The sequence below is a fragment of the Dermacentor variabilis genome, chromosome 11, assembly GCF_050947875.1.
Source record: "Dermacentor variabilis isolate Ectoservices chromosome 11, ASM5094787v1, whole genome shotgun sequence".
Classification (NCBI taxonomy): Eukaryota; Metazoa; Arthropoda; class Arachnida; order Ixodida; family Ixodidae; genus Dermacentor; species Dermacentor variabilis.
Window position 1 is genome coordinate 16393684 of NC_134578.1, and position 27380 is coordinate 16421063.

General features: G+C 44.0%; 1 protein-coding gene across 2 annotated transcripts; it reads right to left on the reverse strand.

The window, feature by feature from the left end:
• Positions 1 to 1783: 1783 nt before the first annotated feature.
• On the reverse strand, positions 1784 to 10903 carry LOC142563092 (uncharacterized). Of its 2 annotated transcripts, XM_075673611.1 has the most exons (4): positions 9183 to 10903; positions 9033 to 9101; positions 4693 to 4782; positions 1784 to 2042 (listed from the first exon to the last, which is right to left on the reverse strand). In XM_075673611.1, exons 1-4 carry the CDS (start codon positions 9741 to 9743, stop codon positions 1950 to 1952), a joined length of 813 nt encoding a protein of 270 aa, XP_075529726.1. In that variant the 5' UTR covers positions 9744 to 10903; the 3' UTR covers positions 1784 to 1949. The 2 variants fall into 2 exon arrangements, with proteins under 2 accessions (XP_075529726.1, XP_075529725.1); XM_075673610.1 differs by having other exon boundaries at positions 9033 to 10903.
• Between the last annotated feature and the right edge of the window lie 16477 nt (positions 10904 to 27380).

Here is a 27380-nt window from a genome sequence, read left to right on the forward strand (position 1 = left end):
GCGTTTTGTACCACCGTAGTACGCTCGTTGACGCTCCTTTTCTTAACAGTCCTTCGACACCTTCGCTCAGCCATTCTGGGCCATCATGAGCTTCATGACGCAACAAATTTAGGCCACCTTGGTGCCGCTCGCATCAACGACAGTGTCCGCCGTCCCTCCTACTGACGCGGCTTCGCTCGTACGGCGATACGTTGCAAGCCTTGTAAGCATCGGAAAAAACCAGCGACACTTCCTGTCGGGTATCTTCAGCCCTCAACATACGAACTTATGCCATTCTTTTGAGTAGATTCACATCTTCTAGGTCCTTTCTCAGAGTCCAGGACCGGCAACAGGTGGATGGCTGTGGCTACTAACTTGCGATTTTTCGCACTAACTACGTGACGTGCTTCGCCATCATTCGAGCGCTTCTTACCAGTTGTGCGACTCACGTCGCGGATTTGCTCCTTCATGACATTCCAGTGCACGGTGCCCTGCGACAGCTACTCAGGAACAAGGTAATGCCTTTGTCTCCCAAGTCTTCGCCGATATCTTGCACTCTTACTCAGCCAAGCGCAAGCCCACTTGCTCCTACCATGCTCAGACCAATGGCTTAACTTAGCGACTAAACCAGACCATTACTGAAATGCTATGTACGTTTCGATAGTTGATTTGAAACAGAACAGCGCGGTATTCACAGGGACAAGCAGGGAGAAACGACACGGACGAGCGCTGACTTGCAACTGAAGTTTATTGCTTGGAACGCAGAATATGACAGCTCCAGCCAACAGAAGAAACCAAAAACCATACATATATTACCAATCAGTCATACACGCTGGTCTGAACAGGGGAGATAACTGTAATCATCATTTCCCCCCCCCCCCGCTAAAAATGCTAGTTCTATGGACGTAATAGATGAGGGGGCTACTGACGCATGCGTCTTTTGACCAGGCGATGTGCGTTGCTTCGATTTCACGGGTTAGTTGGTTACTATGTTTACATAAAATTTGTGTTCTGGTTAAACCAGGGTGGCAGGCTAAAGCGTGGCAAGCCTTAACGCATTTCGCTAGGCCACCGTGACGCATTGCGCTACCCTACTCCTCGTTCCCGCCAGGAAGCTGCCGGTTATTAGCCGTTTTATCTGGTCACCCACCACCCTGCATTGCCCCTGGGCGCTGCACTTCCTTATGCTTGTGCCTGGAGCAGCGAGTATGCCCATGACGCTGTTGCTGATGCTGACGACGCGCGTCAGCCTGCCCGTAGTCGTTTCAGTATCCTGGTAATATCAAAAGCGCGTTTACAATTACTGGCTCGATGACTCAATTTTCACCAGACCTCCATTGTTATTTTGGTCCCCTTCCCGTTGAGTGGGACTCCTGAACTTTTGCCATGCTACAAGGCCCTTGGGGCATCCTACGTCAAATGACCGATGTCAGCTACGAGATATAGTCCCCGTCGGCTCTACCGCGTCAGCTGGCATAGCCTCACCTGAGGCAGTTCTCGTCGCACGGCTAATGCTTTACCACGCTCTTCATGATGACCATGTTTGATGCACCAGTACGATGCTTTTTCTGTCGAGGGTTGCGTTGCCATGAAGTCAAGAGAACAAAGACGGCTGGCGAAGATGAGGAAAAGTTGACACAACCTGGCCTGGCTCTTCTATCTCCGCTAACGCCGTCTATTTGTAAATACACCTTGTAAGTAGCTTTCCACGCGAAATAATATGGAAGAATGCCTGAAATCAACACAAAAAGTAACATTCATTCCAACGCCGACGCTAACAGTGACAGCAAGGTGACAGAGCATGGACAAGTGTTGACTTTACTGAACAATAACATTTGAAAAGTAGAAACAAAACTCGCGCTCCATCGTAAATTATGTGTTGATATACACTTCCACTTTCATTTATGTTTCTCTTTCTCGCTAGTACAGAGGAAAGCGTGGCTCCTTCACATGGGGCACTCACAATGTACTCAACTGTGGTTTGTATGTGCAACTTGAAGGTGTTCCACATCATCGCTCGTTTGCACCAGAATGACGGAGTAGGTGATAATAGAACCACCAATCTGCAAGGCAAAAGATTTACGACGATGTTATTGAGGGAATAATGACACGAAAACGTAGAAAATAAGATGCCGATACTGACAGGGCCTATCATTGTGCGAAAATTTAATGTTCGCACAATGTATAGAAGCTAATACTATTTAGGAAGAGACCCGGGGCGGATTCCGATTTTGTCCACGAACATAGCCCGCTACCTTTAGCCGGCAAAACAAAGGGAGCAATAGTAGCAGTTTGTTAAAATAGAGGCTCATTTATTTTCAAATCTTTATTCTGTGCATAATCACAATTTTTAAAGGAAAAAGAACAGACAGGTGGTCTAATTTGTACTGCATAATTTGAGGTTCAGCGCAAGAGAGTACGTAGGACAACAGAAGGGGTAGAAGAGACAGCGCTGTGTCTTCGTACTCTTGTGTTGTTCTGCGTGCTCTTTTGCGCCTGACACTAATAGTACCTTCTCTCCCTCTCCTTCCCTTAAACCACTTCCCTGTGCAGAGTAGCAAATCGGACGTGCGTCTGCTTGACCTTCCTATCTTCCTTCTTCCTCCTCTCCGGCACTAAAACTACCATTTTCAAGGCAAGATTGCTGTAAGTTATACCAAATATTGTAAGTAGTAATTGTGGGCGCTATGATACCTTCTTTTACGTGAAAGCGTAAAGTTTATCTTACACGCGAACAACCTAAAAAGTAGGTTTTTTTTTATCTTTGAAGACTAAGCAACATGACAAAGTTTCTTGGGGCCGCCGGATACCTTCTATCACGCGTGTGAAACTGTCTATACGTATATGTACAGGGCATTACAGCTTCCACGTACCGAGTTTAAAAAAAAAAACTGACTATTCTACGCGAACTACACTAGCTACATATTGTTCGGAGTTTACTTGAGAAGTCACCGGTAATTCTTTATTCGTAGGCGTACAATCAGTTCAATAAAAGTAGCAATCTAACTTGTTCTAATCGCCGAGATATCAAGTAGAAAGATGTGGATAACTTAAAATCCTAAATCAGACGTTTCCATCAAGTTACACATCGGATGTGCATTTTCACTGGGTAGGACAAAAAGCACGCGAACAGATCTAACCCAACTGTGCGCCTAAGTTACCTCTAACGAGGTTGTATAGTCTTTTACTGCTTCATTTATTGCATTATTTAAACCTGTGCTAGAGTTGTTCTTTCCTCCTTGCAGGCTAACATTATATAATTCCTCTTTAATCATTTTTGCTATTTCATAGTCATTTTGTTTCCTCGACTGCGTTATTCATATTTGTTATACTTTTATGATTACCCAGTAACATTGTATAATTTCTTTGTACGCCATTTCTTCTGCTAATTTGCATCCTCCCATCACGCAATACTCCTTTGGGAGCCTGTGAACTGTGTAAATAAATATGAAAAAATGTTACCTCGCGCACGCAAGCACGGGATGGTGGCATTATGTAACAGTCTCGATCGCAAATCGAGCTGTCACTCGCCCTAGTTGGGGTACTCCGCATCAGCTTCAACCACACTGGGTTCTTTTAACTTGTACATTTCCTAGACATTGATTGAGCCTTCTTTCAACCTCAACCCGGCTGACATATTGCATCGCTATCGCACATAACGTTCGCACTTTTCTCTATTATCTGATTGTTTGGTCCAAGCTGTCCCACAACGTTTTTATGTTGCATATATTTTTTGTTGCACTAGGTGTGCCAGATACGTTCCTGGTGTTACCTAATCTTACAGATAGCTAATAAAATTTCAATTGTTAGTGTAGCGTTCAGTTGGTTCTCTTCTACTCCGGCTTTTGTGGTACACTTCAATATGGTAATTCCGGCTTCCATGTGCACATATCTACAGAATAGACGCCTATGTACTCAGCTGGCGATGTGTTCTGTTACTGGATGGCCAAAGAAAAAAAGTGGTACACTGAAACAATGTACCGGACTATGCGCGTTTGTTGATAATGAAACCTACAGTGTAGCTTAGATTACGTAGCTTATAGACAATTGAATCAGCTTTAAGTCCATAATCTTAGCATATTCCTTTTATGGGAGCACAATCAACAAGAAGAGTTCGTAAATAAGGGTTTATTTGCATTGTACGCATGTAGAGAGAAGGCAGCACGACCGCCAAAATTATTTCATTCAAGAATATCACATACCAGTTGGGGCTTGCGAAGCGTGGAACGATATAACCGAAATTGAAATAAGAAATTGGTAATAAATGAAATAAAGTGATCTATTCGGCAGAATTCAGGCTTGCAAACAGAAGTAAAATGAAGATAATCAAGGAAAGCAAAATTAAGAATGAAATTGTGGGATTTCACGTGCCAAAAACGTAATTTCATAATGAGGCACGGGCTAGTGAGGGACAGGAATAGTTTCCACCACCAGGGATTCTTTAACGTGCACCAAAATCTAAGTACACGGGTGTTTTCGCATCTCAACCCCATCGAAATGAGGCCGTCATGACCCGGATTCGATCCCGCGACCTCTTCCTTAGCAAGCCAACACGATAGCCAGTAAGCAATCGCGGCGGTTTTATATTAATATTTGTGCTTTATAACTTGAAGGAAAAACAAATCTGCGAGATTGCAGAACCTGGAGCGCTAAGGTGCTGTGCGCATAGAGAAGGCTATTTTCGTTTCATGCTCACTGTGAGGAAGAGCTTACCGACACAAGCAAAGGCAAGTCAAGACTGAAGAAGCTGCCCCCACTCAGTGACATGTCTTCAGGGCAGATGGAAATGTAGAGATGGGCAACCTGCATAGATTGAAATTGCGTGATTGTTTCATCATCATCATCATCATCAGTAGCAGCCTGGTTTCGCCCACTGCAGGGCAAAGGCCTCTCCCATACTTCTCCAACTACCCCGGTCATGTAGTAATTGTGGCCATGTTGTCCCTGCAAACTACCTAATCTCATCCGCCCACCTAACTTTCTGCCGCCCCCTGCTACGCTTCCCTTGGAATCCAGTCCGTAACCCTTAATGACCATCGGTTATCTTCCCTCCTCATTACGTGTCCTGCCCCTGCCACGCCCCCCCCCCATTTCTTTCTCTTGATTTCAACTAATATGGCATTTACCCGCGTTTGTTCCCTCACCCCCAATCTGCTCTTTTCTTATACCTTAACGTTACACCCATCATTCTTTCCATAGCGCGTTGCGTCATCCTCAATTGAAGCAGAACCCTTTTCGTAAGCCGCCAGGTTTCTGCCCCGTAGGTGAGTACACAGCTATTATACGCTTTCCTCTTGAGGGATAATGGCAACCCGTTGTTCATTATCTCAGAATGCCTGCCAAATGCACCCCAACACATTCTTATTCTTCTGATTATTTCCGTCTCATGATCTGTATCCATGGTCACTACCTACCCTAACTAGATGTACTCGCCTACCACTTACAGTGCCTTGCTACCTATTGTAAATTGCTGTTCTCTTCCAAGACTGTTAAACATTAGTTTCCTGAAGATTAATTTTCAGACCCAGCCTTCTGCTTTGCCTCTCCAGGTCAGTGAGCATGCATTGCAATTGGTCTCCTGAGTTACTAAGCAAGGCAATATCAGGGAATCGCAAGTTGCTAAGGTATTCTCCATCAACTTTTATCCCCAATTCTTCCCACTCCAGGCCTCTGAATACCTCCTGTAAACATGCTGTGAATAGCATTGGAGGTATCGTATCTCCCTGTCTGACGCCTTTCTTTATAGGGATTTTGTTGCTTTCTTTGTGGAGGACTACGGTGGCTGTGGAGCCGCTATGGATATCTTCCAGTATTTTTAAATATGGCTCATCTACACCCTGATTCCGTAATGCCTCCATGACTGCTGAGGTTTCGACTGAATCAAACGCTTTTTCGTAATCAATGAAAGCTATATATAAGGATTGGTCATATTCCGCACATTTCTTTATCACCTGATAGTGTGAATATGGTCTATTGTTGAGTAGCCTTTACGGAATCCTGCCTGGTCCTTTGGTTGACAGAAGTCTAAGGTGTTCCTGATTCTATTTGCGATTACCTTAGTAAATACTTTGTAGGCAACGGACAGTAAGCTGATCGGTCTATAATTTTTCAAGTCTCTGGCGTCCCCTTTCTTATGGATTAGGATTATGCTAGCGTTCTTCCAAGATTCCGGTACACTCGAGGTCATGAGGCATTGCGCATAGAGAGTGGCCAGTTTTTCTAGAACAATCTGCCCACCATCCTTCAACAGATCTGCGACCTGATCCTCCCCAGCTGCCTTCTCCTTTGCATAGCTCCTAAGGCTTTCTCCTTCTGGCGTTACCTGTGGGATTTCAAATTCTTCTAGGCTATTCTCTCTTCCACTATCGTCGTGGGTGCCACTGGTACTGTATAAATCTCTATAGAACTCCTCAGCCACGTGAACTATCTCATCCATATTAGTAACGATATTGCCGGCTTTGTCTCTTAACGCATACATCTGCTTGCCTATTCCTAGTTTCTTCACTGCTTTTAGGCTTCCTCCGTTCCTGAGAGCATGTTCAATTCTGTCCACATTATAGTTCCTTATGTCAGCTGTCTTACGCTTGTTGATTAACTTCGAAAGTTCTGCCAGTTCTATTCTAGCTGTAGGGTTAGAGGCTTTCATACATTGGCGTTTTTTGATCAGATCTTTCTTCTCCTTCGATAGCTTACTGGTATCCTGTCTAACGGAGTTACCACCGACTTCTATTGCACACTCCTTAATGACGCCCATACGACTGCCGTTCATTGTTTCAACCGTATACCTGTTCTGTAGCTTGATCTGGAATTCCTCTATTTTCCCTCTTACCGCTAGTTTCTTCCGTTCCCTCCTCAAGTCTAGGCTAATTAGAGTTCTTACCATCCTATGGTCACTGTAGCACGCCTTGTCGAGCACGTCCATATCTTGTATGATGCCAGGGTTAGCGCAGAGTATAAAGTCTCATTTCTAGTCTCGCCATTCAGGCTCCTCCACGTCCATTTCCGATTATCCCGCTTGCGGAAGAAGGTATTCATTACCCGCATATTATTCTGTTTTGCAAACTATACTAATAACTGTCCCCTGCTATGCCTAGAGCTTATGCCATATTCCCCCACTGACTTGTCTCCAGCCTGCTTTTTGCTTACCCTGGCATTGAAGTCGCCCATGAGTATAGTGTATTTTGTTTGGCTTTACCCATCACCGATTCCACGTCTTCACAGAAGCTTTCGACTTGCTGGTCATCATGACTGGATGTAGGGGCGTAGACGTGCACGACCTTCAATTTGTACCTCTTATTAAGCTTCACAACAAGACCTGCCACCCTCTCGTTAAGGTCATAGAATTCTTTATGTTACCAGCTATATCCTTCCGACTTAGTTCTCGTCTCTCCTCTGAGCCCCGGAAGCACAGGACGTGCCCGATTTTTAGCGCTGTATACGCTTCTTTTGTCCTCCTAACCTCACTGAGCCCCATTATCTCCCATTTACTACCCTCTAATTCCTCCAATAACACTGCTAGACTCGCCTCACTAGATAACGTTCTAACGTTAAACGTTGCCAGGTTCAGATTCCAATGGCGGCCTGTCCGGACAGGCTGGAGAGGCCGTGATTGTTTAACGCCAATCAAAACTACTGGTGCAGAGGTACCATTTATAAATTTGCCGCAATAGTGAATAGTCACAATACCACTCTAATTAATTACCAGTTTCATTTATAACCTACTCGGTAGCACGGAGGACGATGCGACGACACCTGCTAGGAGGAAGCATTGTCGAAGCTCACGGATGTTCAGAATTATGTAAGCCCCCAGAGATTGTGTGGATGACGAATAATTCTTCGTGTGAAAGTTAATAGTAAACACGCATGAGAACATAGCCACAGGATATTATGCTTCTTTCACATGAACGCGTGCGTAACATACGTCATAGCGGTGAAATAGTTTACATGAAAATGGAGACCTCATTTTATCAGCCATTTATACAAATTTTTTCTCTTGTGCACCCAATGGATCCTCATTTGGGGCTAAAAGCTACATAACTAGCTATACGTCATAAATGAGACCTTTCAAAGAAATTGCAGAGTAAACAGCTTCAGCACAGATACAGCAGAAGAGATAACGAAAATGCCATTCATCTGACTGTAACCACAACTTTAGCATTCCTCTCCACCATACAGAATGTGTAACAGCATAAAAAAAGGTTGTAGTGATGAACGCGGCACACCAAAAAAGGTCGCAGCATGGAGTAAACGTTCCGACAAGCGCAATTGTGGCCACAACAGCTATCAGCGTGGTAGCTTGCCTACAGCTCTACTCTGCGCCCAGCGAATAGAGCTTATGTCGGTACAAAAGAGTCCGGTGAAGGCTACTCTTCCTTTTCAACACTTCCACTCATAAACCGGCATACTCATTCAAGTACGCTGACTTGTACTCTCTCCAGACTCATTTCACAGGTATACAATAGAGCTTGAGCGAGGGATGAAATGGGCCCAATTACGTATGAACCGGACTGAGTGCAGGTAACGTGAGCACGAATGAGTCAGTGATAGTAATTCTGAGTGGTCCTGCCCATGAACGTGAGGGACAGTCAGGGAGTGTAAACGGGAATGGGCTAGTATTTGAGTGAGCGTGTGATGGTAGGTGTGGACGCGCGTATTAGCGTGAGTGGATGCCTGCAAGCGTGAACGGAAGTACTAGGAGCGCGAGGGCTGCCGGTTGTCAGTGGGAACGTTGGCGTGTGCCTACGAGTGTGAGTGGACAAAAGAGTGAATACATAGCTTGCGGAAATATTTGGCAGTGAGCGCGAGCATCCGCTTACCCTGGCGACCTGCGCTTCCACTTCCTTTAGCCTGCGCTTAACACACACTGGTGATCATGCCTGCTTGTGGTAATCGCCCATAAAGATGGCGGAGGGATGAACTGCATAATCCCAGCTATATTAAGGAACGAAGTTTCTACCATGAAGAGAAGGTCACCTGTCAAAATGTTGGTTGCAGCCCACAGGCTTTTTTAACCACCCAGTGTCACGAGTAGGCAAGATAACATAAGCAAGTACCTCCCGCAGTTCAGTAGCGGAGCTCCGGTGCATGGACGCCGTTGCTAGTGTGTCCCTCAAAGCTCGAACCTTTAAAGAAAGCAAAATTGGATATATGCAGCACAAAAAGATGATAGCAGTGTGGGGCCATTTTAGCTGGCAAACACTTACCTCGCTTGCCATCGCATCACTTAGGCGGGCCACATCAATAAAGTCCAGAGCTGAGTACACAAAGTATGACAAGGTCAACAGGATTTGATTAAGAGGCATGCCGCTATCGAAGGTGCAATAGACGCAGATGCATCCGATGATAAGCACAGCGGCAGATGATATCGCTAGAGAGTACTGCCAGATGTCATTTAGAAGTTCCCGAAGCTTTGCGATGCACCGTAGGTTTGACTTCACCCGCTGAAGTTCGGCCACTCCCGATATTCCCATAGGGCCCGTGATCGGACGATTCTCTGTAGGCAGAACTGCCCGAATTGTGGCATGTTGGTGTCGTACGTAGGCGATCAACACTTCGCAGCAAGGTCTCAAGGTGAACGAATGCAGCATGTCGTAGAAGAAGAAGAAAAAATTCCCGGTAATAGTGGTCACCCTCAAGAGGTCCAGGTAGTAGTTGCTCCCGAAGCCTGCTGTGCTGATTATCATATGTGAGGTGACGACAACGTTCCCGAAGAAGCCTCCGACCATAAAGAACCTGGAATGTAATGTTGTTTGGCTTGAAAGCATCGAGTCACTGTCATGCAGAACAGTTAGGCATTACTTGGTATGTGGGTAGCGTACGAGCGCACTGACCACACTGATTTCACATGCGGGAGATGGAGTTTTAGAGAGTAGGGTACGGTGCGAGTGAACGTAAGTATCGACAGAAGTGCCGTGCCAATTAATGTGAGTACGAAGAAAAGTCGCTGACTGAGTAGACGTGCGTATGCAAGCGAGCACCAGCTAGTGGCAGTGGACAGTTATAGGGAGTGAGGACGCGAGTGGGTGACAGTAAGTGTGAATTCACTTTGAACGCGATTGAGTGTCGATGAGCACGAGTGGGCATGAATAGGAAGGTGAGGGAGTGCTGTAGATCATGAACGCCCATGATTGAGTGAGTACTGGGGGAGGGGAAACGGAGGGACGCTTGAAAAGGCATACCTCAGGACGTAGGATATCCGAGACTGGTAACGGTACCTTTCGCCCCAGAACGACGTCTGCATCTCATGATTTGCGGCGTTCCTAAAGAACTCCCTCATTTTGCGCGAGCCAAAGATCGCGCTGAAGATATTCGCCACGACTTTTACCGACACAGATAACGGGACTGCGACGAAGAGAGCTTTCGTGAAGGTCCGGGCTTTCGCTGACAACCGCATCACATTTGTGGCGACGAAGTCTATGTTTATGGCGGCGAAGGTTAAGAGGCAAGCTGAAGAGTACAAAGTGTACCAGGACTTCCACCTGACTACCATTTCGTCTACGTCAGCTGCCTGAAGGTTCTCGATGAAGAATACTCCAGCGGCCCGACAAAGCCAGCCGCGTACTCGGAAGTTCTCGGCCATTGCGCTGGCCATTTCGGTCGTCGCGATTGCGAGATTTCAATCCTCTCTTGCCGAAATGTGTTGCTTTGGTTTCGAGTCTGTAAAGGAAACCAGTGGTATGAAACAAGTCACATTGTGCAAACTGGATTGATATTTCCACGCACGTTTAGTTGCATGTCAGGCACCGTCCTTACGTGGTGCTGAATTTCTTAGGAGGACTTTCTTATATCACTATTGTTCCTGTCATGACCTTCAAGTCTTGAATATTAGTGATGGTGCTTATCTATACTGGCCAACAACTCCTCAGCTTCAGAAGAAAGTAAACATGAGCCGAGGTTTCCTTCTTTTTGCCAGGAAGGCAGGAAATTTTTTAACATTATATACCTGTATAGGGTCACTAGGCATGTACTGCGCCCTACTCACGAAAGAGCGCCACGTTAGAACAATAATGCATGACGGAAAATACACATCTCCATCTAGAAAAATGTACAAGGCACCTTCAAGTGTAAAGGTTCTTGCAAGGTCTGTTGTTCTTCCTCAGCAAGTCATTCATGTCCTATTTTCCAATAGCCCTGGGAGTTTATTCATCAGAACGATAGAGTGATAGATCACATAATAAATGACTCATCACGTACAAAACATTGCTACGCCTAAATCTAGCGCCAAATCATCTTTAAGACTTAAAACTGACAGAAACAGAAGCGTCAACCGACGTCAACATCGATAACTCGGTGAAGTGCAAGTGATAAAAGGTGCGTTGTCAGAGCTCAAGCCTATGATATGGTCAAATCAGACAATGTCATAAAAAGTAACTGCTACAGCGACCCTCTTTACAGCCTAAATGTGCCTTCTTGTAACAATTGCCGGGCCGTAAATCACTGCTACACTGGCAAACTGCTAACGCGTTCTTACCACCGCCGCTGGTTTCCTGGCGAACTTAGCTGCTTTCGCAGTTTATTCTTTCCTATCCGCCACGCACCAAGTTCCAGCAAGACTGGCAGTGAATGGCCCATATTCGCATCCAACTACACTTGCACATAAATGATTTGTTTCTGTCCAGTGATAATACCTCAAGAAACGGTTTAGTGAGTGTTCAAAAACAACTTTGATGATTTACGAGGTGTTGGGAGTTACTACCCACAGTAGTAAAATATCCCAGACATTCATCACTTTGCCAAATTCTGACTTCTTGCATATAACATGGTCGTGCTCTGATAAAAATGCTGACACTGGCCTACAAGAAGATAGCCCGCATAGGAAAAATTATGCGAAATACGAGCTCACCTGACGTATCTTTTTCAGTTTTTCCACGACATCTTTTTCCACGATGGTATACTACGTACACACCCGTAGACTGAAGCGACTTCGAAGCCGCTGCGCTTCACCCCCGCTGCCTTTGGGGACACCCGTCCAACTGCCAATATACCGCAAACAGAGCGATCGCCGCGCTTTCCTCGACCCACACGAGATCGACGGTTCCGATCTCATGCCTGACCACCCTCGTAATTCAGGTGGGAATTATTAACGCTCATGGGACGGACCGACTGCAGCTAAACACCGCGGACACGCCGATGTTTTCTCCCTCTCTGTTGTGCGCTGCAGCAGCGTGGGACCGTAATGGCGGGTTTCGCTGATCGATGTCGCGTCGTTAGTGACTAGTCGAAACATACGTTGCAGACGGAGATGAATGTGCTTTTGTACAATACATGGACCAACAAACGAATGTCTTCTGGGTCGTAGATATGGTAATAGACGTTCGTATTTGCTTTTATGTTGGCTACGGGAAACGAATGTATGCCGTATTTGTAGTTTTCAATGTCAACTTGTGTAACCAGGCTTTGCTAAAATTCAGACCTTTTTATTGCATGCGGGTGCCCCGTCAGCTTTAGTTGCCAACTGCTTATCATACTCGTTGCAGGCTTGAACTGTTTGTGATACTTATGGCGCTGGTTTGTGTAGCATGAAAGCAGGACACGCGAAAAGGCGGAACCGACACTACTTGCGCTGTTGTCAGGACTGAAATTTTAATTGAAAAACCAAACTCGTATGTATAACGAAAATTAGTAAACGTACGGCAAAACAAAGCCGTAAGTGCGACAAAAAACGACAACAGCTCACAGGCATAGCTCAAATATTTTGGTATATCAAACAAACCACGCCTACTTGAAAGAACCATTGATGTCCTTACTGATATGTGTTTCATGCAGGTGTACCAGACACGTGTCAAAAGGAATGAAGAGAGTGTTTAAAGAAATAACAAACAGTTCGCTTTCGGCTTTTAAATCAGCAGCAGCGACCTTTAAGATATGCTCGTTGGTTTCGGACCCCCCCCCCCACACACAATTGGCCTGTATATAATTTTTAAGATCATTTATGGAAACAAAATAACATTTCAAGTTACCCCCCCCAATAAACGATGGCACCAAAAAACAAAATAAGTTGCAGGATTTTAATCAGTAGATATAGTTGTAATTGTAAAACGTTTGATTTGTTCAAATATCGCGATATACCACACGTTTACAAATAACAATGGCGCAAGGTGTATGAGCGTCACTTCCTTCTGAAACTTGCAGAAACCTGTTGCCATCACTTGCGGTAAACATGTGAATAATAAATATACAAGGACACTTTGAAAACCCTCAGCACATCATTCTAGTTTTTTGTGCACCGCCAAAATGATGGCACCACATAATAACCACTGCCTCCCCTGCAATGGAACGAAAGGGCTGTAATCGGGCCTGGTCGCTCTCGGGAAACCGTCTGCGTAGTGTATAGGCCTTGTACTACTTGTAAGTTTTACCTGGTCAAATGTTGGGTCCCTTGCAAGTTCCATAAATTATCTGTAGTCTCTCCAAGCGGCGACGCACAGTGTTACCAGCGAATTGCTCAGGAAAGGCCAGCACCACTCCTTGCCCACAATGCATGCGCAATATTCGCTAATAAATCGGCCAAGAACGTCGACGCCTCCCACGTGCTAGTTGTATTCTTGAATTATTGTCAGCTGGGGTATGTTTACCCTCTTTCGCTACTTGTGGCTGTAGCGGCTCCCAGTTGCTGCGGGGTGAACTGCATGGCAGTTTGCGGTAACGCAAACAATTACTGTCGTTCCACTTCACAGCGAGGATTTCTTCATCACACATGTCGTGAAAGGATCCTCTTTATAGCTTGGAAAGTTCTTTTGAGTCTTCTATATGGTACATTTTTTTCAGTCAGTTCTCTTTCTGACGGTTTCGGCGGCTAGAAACCTTTGCACTTTCAGCTCTTGTAGCAGCTAGTGAAATGTAAAGAAATTGCCCCTAAAAAGACTGTCGTCTGTTGGTACTTCTGCACTTAAGCGCCTTCAATAAAGTGCGCTTTCCCACTGGTTCTTTCACGTTCTCCTGGTCAATTTTTCCTGTGTAGCCGTGAATGTGAAAGGGCTAACCTGATGAGAGAATCCACAGCTTGTAGCCAAATCTTATTGGTTTTCCTTTCATAAAAATTTCGCAGCTGCGCCGACCAAAATGTGGTACCATTTGCTCACCAGCACTGAGATTAATTGAGAATATTCCGAACTGATGGAGCAAAGCTTCGACTAAGCAGTAAAAGGCGCCGAATCTCCAACATTTTGTCTCCCTTTCTTAGGAGTGTACAATTAGCGGTGTGAATGTATTTCTTGATTACACGAAATTTGGCCTGACTCATTGTATCTGATAGAAGTGGTACATCGAGACCAACAGCTTTCAACCAGTAGAGGTCTCTAGGAGGAAGCTTGTGGTATCCACGGAGGAATAAAATTTCAAAAAATTGAGAAACTTCTTCAGTCAGTTCGAAGCTATGATCATTCTGCTCTTGCGCATATCGGTTCGATTCTTCAGTTACCAGATCAATAATTTCCTTCTTGAACAAGCGATTAAAGAACTGAAATGGATTTTCGTCCACTCAGTCGGCATGAGTCACTAGCAAGGGCTTCCCTTGTGAGCTGTCCATTGAGCTCCTGCACTTACTATGCTTCCACTGAGAAATCCCTTCGGCTGGCTTTTTCGCCTTTTAATTATGTGTTTAATCCTAATCATGTCAATTTTTCTCGATATCCGAAGTGTGTACCTTCATTTCTCCTGCAGTTTTCTTTGGCAGTACATCCACCGGAGCAATGTCGGCGTTATCCTTCTACGGCAGTGTGAACGTCATCCCCGTTTGGAAGTGGCAAAACTGGAACTTCGACTTTTTCCCGCAGAGTCATCGTTGACCATTTCTATAGCTTCCTCATGGGTCAAATTTTTGTGGCGAGTCATCTGTTGGGTAAAAATAGTCATTCATTAAGTCAATACAAGCACCAGCATAAGCTACATGCATGCAGCGGTTCTGTTCTATTGTTCCCATGTGGGAACATTCTTGTTAGCGCGCTGATATTTACGTCATAACCTTGCATAAGCAAAATTGCACGTAATATCGTAGTGTGACACATTAGATAAGAACAGCAGCACTAAACATTTGCAAAAATAGTTAGGGGCAACTTACCCAGAAAACATCGTCTTCGCTCCTTGCAAACGGGACTGGTTTGGAGGGAAAACTTCCTTGAAGTTGTAACCACATGAACAAAACATGAAACTGTGTTCGGGTTGTAGGTACTGTGTTGTTGGTACTGTAGAAAATTCACCATTTTCAAACGTATTAAATTTCCACTTTAGGAAATGTATAAAATATAAGCTGGTGCCTCTTCCTAAACCTAAGGTGCGATTTGTTGCCGAATGGTTACAATGGCGTTAACTAGATTTAAATGATTAAAGCAATTGGAGGTAACATGCAGGGCCCGAAAGGGCAAGCACCTTTTGTGTGTAATTACACTGTATGTGGAAGTGAAGTAATCCTAAGTGGGTAAATGCTACGCAAGCGCGGTCTGCACATTTTCCTAATACCGGAACACGCTCTAAGCTCCCGATCTTAATCGACCTGATGAACCAGTTTTGTCCCTCCTCCCTCCCGGTCGCCTTCAACACAAGGCATGACCTCTGTAACGTTGAATGAAGACCTATTGCTGAGACATTCGCATCTGGCCGAATTTTGTCCTCTTCCTCATTCTCATATTTCGTGTATACGGTTCCATCTTTGAAATACCCCATCTTGTAGTACAGAAAAACATACCTAAACGAGACATGCTTCTGGGGGGAGTTTTTTTAGCTACTGAAAGCCGTTAGGGATACTCGGGCGAAACTTCAGAGACCGGAAGCAGCTAGTTGCCAGTCGCTCTATTTCATTTGTGCGAAGACAGAATTAAAAACAATTGAGTATGTGGTTTTCACATTTCAATTTTGTGTATGCAGTATGCTTTTATGCGTTCTGTAAGGTAGCTACGGAGAAATACGTCAGTCATCTCTTTTGCCAAAATTTGAACTTCTGCCGGTGTTCTCGACTTCATTTGTGTGCCTTCACTAGTATGCGGAACTATGTGCGTCTCTGAATGTTTTGAAACTCTTCTGTGTCTTCTACTGTAGAAAACTTGAAAATGGCCCATTCTGGGCATTATACATCTGGGTTATAGTACTATCTGACGCAAGATTGTTCGTCATATTTAACTGTAGTCACTATTCCCAGGACATTTAGCTATAATAAAAATAAAACATTTCAAAACGCATTAACCAACTATGACACCTCAGCAAGTCCGACACATCCACTTTCGAGTGAGAAAACAAGAAATAATGTTGAAAGAACAGAAGAAACAAGCGTACGCGAATCACTGTCCTCAGACATCGCCGAATACTTTCAGCAAGTATTCCGGCTATAAAAGTACTACTTCACTGCGATAGGGGCTGATCGTTCCAAAGCTTGTAAGGATCCATGGTCCAAATATTTGTTGTACGAGTATTATTTGTCTGCTCATTGCATATTAGAAACGCAAGGATAAATACGCGCATATCCTCCACCATATCCGATCCTACGTTGCGTCCTAAACTGCCTTCAATCAATTTCCAAACTCGGTAGAAAGGACTGCGTCAAATAATTATCCCGGATATTAATCCCGATACACAGGATAATTGGTGCAAGCTATGTAATTCTGATTTTCATGTATATTTAAAACGCGAACATTATTCGGATCTGGACAATTGTGTCGCCAGACCACGAAAAGCAGCCGTAAAGTTTCGAATACCGCGGGATGTCACATGTACCCAGGACTCGGCGGCAGAGTGGCGAACCAAAGCACCATATGTATTGCCTTTTTGGCAAAAAAACGAAAAACATTTCACCGCAATAAACATGAGGGGGTGAATTTGCCCATGTGCATAGAGATGATGCTTTGACTATCTAACGATGGTATTTAAACAAAAAAATGCGTGTTACGCGCGTGCAGCATAGCGGAAGGTACTAAAATAGTCTTCAGAAACGATTACGCTTTCGAGTTCTCCTCGGATGTGAGAAAAATGTCTAAGGATATCTTGTCTAGTTTCTTGCCCCTTCACAGTATTGCGCTTCTATGCATTCCTGGAAAGAAAGTCTGTCAAACTGTTTGATACTTTAATGGCTTGAAATAACAGCATAAAAGCTCGCACGTGGTAAACTTTAGTGCTCGCACGAGCGCCATGGTGAATGACTCTCGCTGCGAAGAGTAGTGTACTTACCACACCATGAATTATTGACTAGCGCCGACTCACATCTGCGCACCTGGCAAACTTGTCAATAATGCAGATCGGTGGCTTGTGTACGGGGTTATAGTACAAACACATGAGCGCCAGTGCATGTTCTCGGTGGCGAAGTATTAGACAGACGCGTTTCATTGTAATTCTTTTGAATTTGCCATCCAAACGTGGATGGTGACCACTCGACGCCACGGAAGTCGTACTAATTGAGATGTGAAAAACTGACAAGACTCCTGAACCACCTGCCTGTGGCACCACATTTAGCAGAATGTTAAAACTCCGTGTTTTTTTCCTTCTAGAAGGGTGACAATGCGTATGAAAAAGTCATTTGCAAAGTAGGTGGCAAAGGTAAACATTCGTTATTCGGTGACAATTTAAATGCGGGACATGGGAAAATTATTACACGACGAGGACGAGCGTTGATTAGAAACTAGTGTGGTTTTTCGAAAGCGGTACACTTATATCCCCGAAACAAACAAAAGAAAAATTTCAAGTGAAGCAAACAGTCACGTTATCGCCGTGGTAGCACGAAGTAAATGCACCGTTCACAATAAATTAAAGCAGTTTACTTTGAACGCTTTCCCCTCGTCGTGTGGTACTTTCTTCCGTGTAGTGGATTTGCTCTGTCACCCAAGATAATTGAATATCTCCAAGTATTGCAGTTCGTCACAATTGTAAGCACTTGTCTAGTGCAAAGACCAAGGAACACTCATTTTTATCATCTACAAATAAAAAATTGCACTATACCTTTAGAAGTACGCTTGGTGCTGATGGGTTAAATACGGAACAAAATATGTTTGTAAAGCAAATGCAATTGCTGTTGGGAAGCTACATGCATGCTTAAAGAGTCAAGCAGAATATTTCGGCAAACACGAAAACGCCCGAACCTGTCTGTACACTACTTCATCTTCTGTATCACTGCGTCTGAACAATTAAATCCTTGCCAACAGCTCTATTTCGCTTTGTATTCGTAGAGAAATAATGAAAACATTAGCACCATGCAACGACTGAAATATGCCGAGATTATCGGCCATGACAACGATGACATTTAATGAAAGCATTTGTAACAGAAAGCGGCAACGTTTAGTCAGAATGTCGCGCTAAGATCAATTTCACAGAATCCATATGCTCGGTTAGCGTAAAATATATTCTTCTGTAAATGTTACCTTCTAGATATGACTAATGCAGTTTGTTTTGCACATTACACACAAGAGCTGCAGCTGAAGAAACCATTTACAGTAACCGTGACGCGTTAATTACAGGAAAAGAACTTCGATTGGCATCGAAAGACCGGCGAAGTCATGAGTTCATTCATTAGTCGGCACTTCAAGGGGGATGATACAGGGTGCAGAATCTCTGGAATTTTATTAACCCGAAACGTTCAAAATGTTGATGAAGGTAGCCCCAAAACAGCGCAAAAATATTGGATGTCTTCTATTCTCTTATTTGTTTTATATAGTTCCTTTTCATTGAGATTGTCAACATATATCAATCTCCAAAGGCCATTATGGGTGATGTTGAAGGTTTCACTCGGTCTCTACGTCCTTGTGTTTATACTCGTTATTTGTTTGAAGGCACTGCTCAGCACTGTTCTTGCAAAGTCGGGCTGTATTGTTGATTTCTTGAAGGAACCTTGGAGTTGCGAAAAGCAGTTGCTTTTCAGCGCATAAATGCTGTTTGCAAACAAAAACCACCGGTGGGCGTGGGTTTGGCTGGGCTTTGCATTTGCTAAGAACGTGTGTTCTAGCAGTCATCTGCAAGTTAATCGGCTATCTGAAGTGCTTGTTGCTCTGAGAGCTTTCGTGAAGGCTTTATGCGCAGTAGGTAACTTCGTATTTGTATACAAAATAGTGCACTCCATTGTTTTGAGATCTTGCGTAGAAATACACTGGCAGTACTTTCGACACTAGCACGAGCTTCTGTGCGTGACTCAAGGTGATAGCAGTGTGAATTCTGTGAACAAATCGAGGAAAGTTGAGATCCGGATGAACCTCTGTGCCATCTCTAGACTGAAGGAGAAGCTTAAGTATATTTGGCGATGATGCATCATGGTTTCCTGCAATATTCTACCGGTGATGAGTATATGCATCTACACGATCTTCGTCGAAGAATTTTCGATGCCTCAGCATTTATTTGCAGTCTCCTGCGTTTCAATGCCCATCAACTTCTTTGACATCGACGCTGTGAGTTGCAGGTTGACCACTGAAATGAGTAAACATTGATTTTGCTTCTCTTCAAGCTTCATTTTTCTGACACACCAAGTGTCACAATAGTCTAAAGATGGTTAGATGGCTCACATTAATAAACAGGCAAGTTTGGAGTCCAAATGCGAACTGTTATGTTTTGGTGGTCAAGAGTTTATTAGAAAGCTTTTCCGAGTGATGTCTACAGATGCTTTCGGCCACTGCTATTGCATTAAGTTCGACAGTATAAGCAAAGTAAACAAGACAGTGTTTAAAGCGATGTACTTTCAACATTATCCACTTTCAGGGTTAATGCTGTCGTACATTACGAAATATTTGGACAAAATATACCTTCACTGGATAAAGTTTGTGGGAACAGAAAGGTCAGACTTTTTCCAGGTGCGAAAAGTAAGACAACCCCTGCAAATGGCTCCCGAGTACTGCACAGATGGGGCCTATTTCAACTAAGTAGGTATCTGGGCTGAATCCTTTAATTTCCTTATGTGAGGACCAACTAAGGGCCTCAGAGAATGTGGCAGGTGTCTAACACGTTTTTTTTTACAGATAACCTATCTGCAGGACTGAATAAAAGCAAAGGAGATGGCTTTGTGTCGGGCTGGCTTATTAAACCTACCGCTGATTGTTTCAGCAAGTTTTCCTATATTTCTGCTCACTGCAGCAAGTAAGAGCCGGAGCAGGGCTAAACAATGAATTGAGTACATATATGATCATTAATAACCATGTGTTGGCAATAACACTAAAGGTATCTCGCTAGATTTATTCTCAAAAACAGAACAAGAGCGAAAGCATGCAGAGGAGAATTCGAAGTAAAGCACTGCTGAAGGGACCTTCAGTTATACCCACTCTAAAGAAATACACAAGATGCGACAAACCTCAATGCATACCGCTGAAAAGAAAATACTACGTATTAATTTTAAGAACCCCTTTAACGGATGATTGCATCATACAAGTATAAACACTGCCAAACAGCGGTTGCATTAAAAATTGGGTATATATGTACACATGTGTATAATAAACCTCAGCGATGAAAGACACTTTTGGGAAAATAAGAGCCCATCACTTCAAGAGAAGATGGACAGAAAACCTAAACTATAACCTAAGCAGGTAGTTTACAACTGGCACCTTCACTTGCTTGGAACAGCACCTAAAATGTTCCCAAAGAACGAAAACTGCTGGATATCAGTATTTAGGAATATTCCTTTAAACATTATTTGAACACAGATAATGAGGGCAATACATTTAAAGAATATAGCAAGGTATCGAAGTGCCTAATGACAGTGAGTTTCTTGTCATTTTGTCATTAAATCAACAGTTAGGGGACAAGACAACACCTGAAGGAAGTAACTTGGAAGATTGCTCTATGCATGCACCAACATGCAAGACACAAGTACACATGCATCGCCGGTGACATTTATAAGCTGAGTCAGTGGTGATGAGTGTGCTTCATGAATCTATAGTTTTCGATCTCTCATCATGCGGGGGTAAAATGTACATTCAAAATATCGGAGATATAAAAGAAAAGACAGGTAGTACGTGAACCCGCGGATATGTAAAATATATCAATGTGAGGGTGGAAATCACTGATATTTGGCAAATTAATTCTGCAGAATTCCGCAAGCTGAAGAAAGTATATTGAAAAGGAATGTGCTCGTTCACCTGAACAGATGTTGAAAGCATTGCAGTCGAATTGACAGTAATGAGAATGAACTTTTTCTTGCACTCTCAAATGCGTTGATATGGCACTGCTAATACGCATTTCTAACTGAGGATGCATATAGAGGTTGAATAATGCTTTCTGTGGCACCACCGTGGCTTCTCGCTTGTTTTACCACAATTGTATCATCAAAACAAACGGGCAATGTTGCAACCGACATGAGAATGAACAGTGAATTCCTTATAAAGCAACTTTTACTGGTACTGTAAGCATTGAAATCTGGCGTTCTGGTAGGAACCATTCACTTTAGCCATTGAATATTCAGTATCAATATGTCATTTTATGCGGTGCATCCGTTTGGAACTATTAAGCTATTTTGAAAACAATTTAAGTGTTCCCTTCCATTATAAGCGATGGAATGCACGTAGTCGAGGCAAAATATATCTGCAGCAAGAAAATGCTAATTATTTCAGCTTGTTCTTTTTTCTTAAGTTAGCAGGAGCCGTGATCACTTACGCTGTCATCCTTGGGCCGGCTAGCGAAAGTGTGAAAACGGCCTGTAAAAGAACGTTGTCGTACGCCTGTTTGATTTATCAGATAAAATAATAGAAAATGTATAACATTTGATGGCGGCAAGGTGAGAATTGGCTTGGTCATATTTTCACACAGAGCGAGAGAACGACGCGAGTACCAGACAAGAAATCGGACAGCTATTACATCTGGGAGAGAAGTTCAATGCCAATGTTGTGCATGAAGCTTGCTAAAACATCGGGGAGTGTTATCCTTTGAAGTATCAATGAGTTTAATACCTGCTACTTTTAAAAAGAATCCAGCTGAATATTTAGTTCACTTAAAAAGTCGCTTATATTTTAATAGCCTACTTTCTCGAGATCCCTAGCCTTCGTAATTTATTAGAATATCGCAAGCGATGCAAACGGACGAACCGTAAATTTGCTGCACCCACTACTAGCTTAATTGCAGTTGACGCAGGCTTATTTTGCTGCTTGAATGATGAATAAAATAGTCGAGAATGTAGTTATTTGCGTTGCTTGTGATCGCAATCGTTTTGGTCACGCACTCAAATCGATGCAGTTGATGGTCCAAAGTGAGGACATAATTGGGCTACTGAAGTCCATCAAACAAAGAAATTACTTGCAGCCAGCAGATCTTCATATACCGCATGTAATTTTGCAGTAAAGTATAGAAAAGCTGTACAATAAATGAAATGACGGCCACCGTTTTGGCATCAAGTGCATTCGACGACGTTGTTCCAAATGCAGGTGTTCCATACTGAAAGAGTACAAATGAGATATTAGGTAAATAGAGCGCCGCCATCTGCCCTGTCACCGATTCCTTCACGGCTTCAACGTGAACTTCAACGATGATTTCAGCATCGGTAGTCACTACGCGTATGTGACATCAGATCATCCAGTTCGACGTAATGACGGCTCGTTTACGAAAACCAGTGTACCAGGCGATGAAGGTAACGATGCAATATTCCTGTTCTGATAAACTTCAGCGTCCACTTGCGCGACATGAGAATGAACAGCGTTCTGATCAACGTTTTAGCAGAACGTTATCTGTTATGATAAACTAATATCCATGGCGATTCCTTGACGATTATTCATGCGCCTTCAATGAGCAACGCCAGCTGTTGTGCAAACATAACAGTGTATCTTTGTCTGCTTAGCCTTATCACCGATATATTTCGCGATTCAAAGCATGAGATTTTTGCTTTTAGGAAGAATGCGCATATTTGTGCACGTGTATAATTTTTGCCAATCATGACCAGTGGTGCCAAAGAAAAAGCAACAAACGTTGAGTTTCGAGTTAATTCAACTTCAGGCATACATATGACATATTCGGGTAGTCCTCGGAGTGCTCTGGCGGTTCTACGAAGGCGGCGAAAAACAGATGTAAACCGTATTAGGAGAACAAGCAGACATGGAAGTGACAATCCGGCTTCCTTATCGTTTTATCGTTGGAGCCCACATTGCTAACAGGACTGCTTAGCTCCTCTTTTACGTGAACTTTGCAGGGGTGCCAGAGCGCTCAGAAACGATCTCCCGAACGTAACATTCTTGTATGTTCGTGTTACTTAAATGAGCCACGTGTTGCCACTGGGCTGTGTCTCCACATGGCTTCCATTGGCTCTCGTAATGAAAAAGCTCCGTTGACGATAGCGCGAAGCCCCTTAAGCTACGGCCCTAGAATGTGGGCAATACATTGTCGTGCTTAGCAAAATGGCGGTGCACACGGGTGTTCTTGTCATGGCAACAGGGGTGCCCTCTTCAATTTTCCACTTCTGGCTACCCGCGGTCTCCCAGAGCCCCATAATTTTTTCTCAGGTTGCTCCGCGCCCACCGCGCGACGCACTTCTCTGCGCTGGACGTTTCTAGCTACCCGTGGGTCTGGCTACTCTCTAAGTACTGTGGCTCGCAGAGGATCAAATGGGGGGTGGGGGTGAGCGCTCGCCACCATCTTCATGGGAACTTTAAGGACTGCAACGTGGATGCTTGAGGACTTACCTCGCTCAGCCAACTGGCTACGGTCAACTGATTGCATTACTTGTAGCGTTTTCTTCTAACGTTCCAACGCACCATTCGGCCTTGCGAGGCAGTGGATACGAGCGGCGAACCATTTCAAGCTTCATTTTTTGTGCGCGTGTGCATATTTCCCATGAAGGCTTCTCGGCCGTCGACAGCGCGCCGCACTCTTATGCGTGCATCCCGTCCACATCGTGTTCCGAGCAAGTTGTAGTCCTCGAAGTTGTAGACGCTCATTCCCACACAATACAGTACCTTTTCGGCTCATCTTTCTGCGGTACGTTGTATCCTTTGTCACGTTTCTCGCATATATACGGTGTTATCTCCGTTTTCTGCTGGTAGAGAAGGCGTCGCAGCTAGCCCATGTACGCTCCGTCTCTCTGTCGTAGGCTTGGGTGGCAACTCGGAACTGATGTCTTCCAACAATAGGCCGTTGATGTTAAACGAATGCATTGGTTGAGCAATGGCAGGCGCCACCCCGTAGGCTTTTATCATGGCCTCCACAGGCGTGCCTGCCGTTATCACCGAGATCTGCCAAGAAGCTCGCGTCAATAAAATGAGCATTCCGCGTTTTGGAACTCTACGGCCCCCTTGTATTTATGGCTTAGGTTTTCTATGTTCTATGTTCTATGTTGAGTTACACAAACCTACACCCAGAAAAGGCCTTAGGACATATATAAGTTCTGTTTGTAATACATGTACATGAATTGTATTTCTGTTTGCAACAGCTGCACAAATTTTGCACTGTCCCACAAAGCATAAAGTTTGCAAGGTACTGGAGGTGATAAATTTGCATGTATTATCGAAGAAACAAAAGCACGTTTGTAAACAAGATTGTATTATTTATTTAACAATAAATGTTTCATTCCACACAAAAATTATAGATTCAAATAAAAATGCACATTTTTAAGTGATGCACACTCTTTACATTTTCAAACAATTCGGAATACTACACATAATTTTACTCACAAAAAGTTGACGTTGACGTTGTCCGATGACAATATCAGTGCGGTATTCAGAACTGCAGCTTGAGAAACTAGCCCACCCTTTGTAATGCTCAAAATGAGCTCTTCAGCTTCAGTTATGATGCTCCGGCTCTCAACAACGAAGTTCACTTAGAACATAAATATATGCTTCTTGAGTGCAGCATACACAATTACCATCCACATAAGTAGCAGCTGGAAGTATATTCTGCTCCGCAGCTATTTCCTCTTCTGTGACCACTATGCCAAATCGCTTGAAAGCATCCTAAAATTTGTCAGTCGAGGCACAAGTAAGAATTGTGTCACAATCTGGAAGCTCAAGGGAATTCGGCAGAACGACACATATGCCGCATAGACATATGGTACTGCGCACCCCGTAACTGTCGGTACGTGCCCAACTGCCTCGAAGGCAGTCTGAATGAAACTTTCCCAGTAGAACATATTTGAGACGAAGCCTTTTCAAGACAATCGCTTGCCACCGGAGCATGAGCGGTATATCTGTGGCGCAATGCTTTAATAGGTTTTATGAGTGAGGTGAGCAGTGTTGGAGGCTTTTCTAGTAGTCGAGCCAAGTGACCGCTCGAAAACTCGATTTTGGGGCAACATTGTCTTTACCGGTTCTTGGAGGTCGTTTCGAAGATCCCTTCCTTTGTCTGGTGTCTTGAGGTTCGCTACATGCCACTACATCAAGACAGTGCTGATATAAGCAGTCGTGATTTTGACATGCTGTAGTTATACTGCTTTCCCCCTCTTGAGTGTTGCGACTTTAACACTGTCAAACACTTTGAGAACAGGATTCACGCTCTGTCTTTCCATGTTTGAAGTTTTACTACCTTCAAAGACAATGTCAGAGGAAGTGTTACAAGCTTATTCTTTCTCGTCAAGCTCTTGCAGTGTGTTGAACGAAGCTGTTAGCACTGGTGGCTCGTCAGGTAGTCCATCGATGCCAGGGAAAAACGCACACTTACCGCTGTTACTCTGGTTCAACCAAGTGCTCCTTATGCACATCAGCAGATGCACGTAATCCTGAATAAATAACGGCCTTAAGTGGTCTGATGCTCGCTAGTGTGAATCTTTGATTGCTGTGGAAATAAGTCATTGCCTTCCTATTGACAGTTGTCAGAAACAGCTGCAATGACTCGAAATCCTGTAGTCTCCAAGTCGTTAATGAGCTGAAGAAATGAATGGAGCAGTCTCGCGTCTATTTGCACTAGTGGAAGGATCTGCAATACGTTTTTTGCGACAGGAGGCTCTGAAAGAAGCACGTAGTGTTCGTGGCATTTTGACTGTTCGTAGCCATCCTCACTAGACCACCTCTGTAGTCAATGTACGGCTGAAGGTGAATTTCATCCATAACATGTGTCAGTCTTTTCATGGTCATTCATTGCTACTGCCAGTGCCTTGGCGAACAGCAGAAATAAAGCATCTTCAATGCATGGACTGATGATATCGGATGAATGATGTATGGATGCGGAAGTTGCATCTTGGACATGCCCTTAATAAATCGGAACAATTGTGGAGACATCGCAAACACAAGGCTAGCAAATATTAGCAAATCTATGGGGTATCTTGAAGTTCTGCTCAGTAGAGTATCCATCAGCTGGTTTAGGAACTTAACTTCCACTTGCCGCTCTGGACCGAAATTTTATGACGATAGCTGGCACAGTACACCCACTGTCTTCTTCAGGGCAATCTGCACGCGATCCTCGCTGCTCTAGATGTTGCTTGCCAAACTTTGCACAGCATTAAGAAAATTGTCGACCGCCAAAGATCACACGCAGAAACGAAGCACGAAGATACCAAGCTTGTCGCGCTGCACAGCACCGACAAATACTTTGACGCTTGAGTCGCCTGACACTGTCAATCAGAAATGCATCTGAAGCATCTTGAGACGCAAAGATTAAAAAGAAGAATTGGCTGGGAGTAACGAGTTTTGTCCAGAAAGTGGTCATTATCAAACCTGTAAGAGCAGTAACCAATTCTTCAAAAGCGCTGCTGCAATTTTTTTCTCATGTGCTTCAGTGGACTGCTTTATTGCCTCCTGCAGTGCTCCTTGTAGATGAAGCGGCTTCTTTGCAGGGCCGTCACGGTCCGCTGTTGAGACGAGAAATGCATGCAGGCCAGTTCCGAAATATACTCAGGATAGCAACAGGCTTGAGCCATCTCAGTCGTAGAGAAACTTTAAGAAGTCTAGCTTTCTCATATCTGTAGGTGGAAGTGGTCACCAAGTCGCTTGGAAGGTAGTGCTTCTCATAAATCTGAAAAAAAATACGAAAATTACTCTATAAGACAACAATCAAGAAAGCTTCCAGCTGAAAGCAATTGGCGACATGCGAGGAAACGCGGAAGTATTATTTGGCGCAATTATGTAACAACGCTTTCTTTGGCCTACGAAAGGAAGAAATTTTATTAACTTTCATTCTCTTGAGGTTCGACTCAACCCTGTGGTCCGTCAAAAATGTCTGCACCGTTAATATGCAACGCCTGACATTTTGGGAAAGTGTGAAAAATGAGCGCGTGAATAAAAAAGTACGGCATTAGTACTATGGCTGACACCGCGTGTTCCAAGTAATCTGAAATATGCGGCAACGACTTCGAAACCTTCGGCATGGAAAACATGGGAATTTAAAGCTTCAAAACTGCATCAATGGGAACTTTACAAAAGGAGACAGCAGCTGCGATTATCAAAAGAAATTACTTACCACGGTGCATTTTCTTGGTGAGAAATCCTTGTGAGGGATCACTCTAGTCCGTGCCGTTCTTTGGTCAGGGCACGTCGGAAACCGATGAACGCGATCATTAGGACTCCGTACGCAGTTTGAGTGGCTACCCGGTGCACAGC

Bases quoted from the DNA above. Each gene is read 5' to 3' on its own strand.
- LOC142563092 (XM_075673610.1), bottom strand. From the start codon at position 9,743: ATGCTTTCAAGCCAAACAACATTACATTCCAGGTTCTTTATGGTCGGA. The intron at 4,783-9,032 runs GTACTTGCTTAT...CAATCTATGCAG, and splicing joins CCGCTACTGAACTGCGGGAG to GTTGCCCATCTCTACATTTC. The intron at 2,043-4,692 runs GTAAGCTCTTCC...TTTGCCTTGCAG, and splicing joins ACTTGCCTTTGCTTGTGTCG to ATTGGTGGTTCTATTATCAC.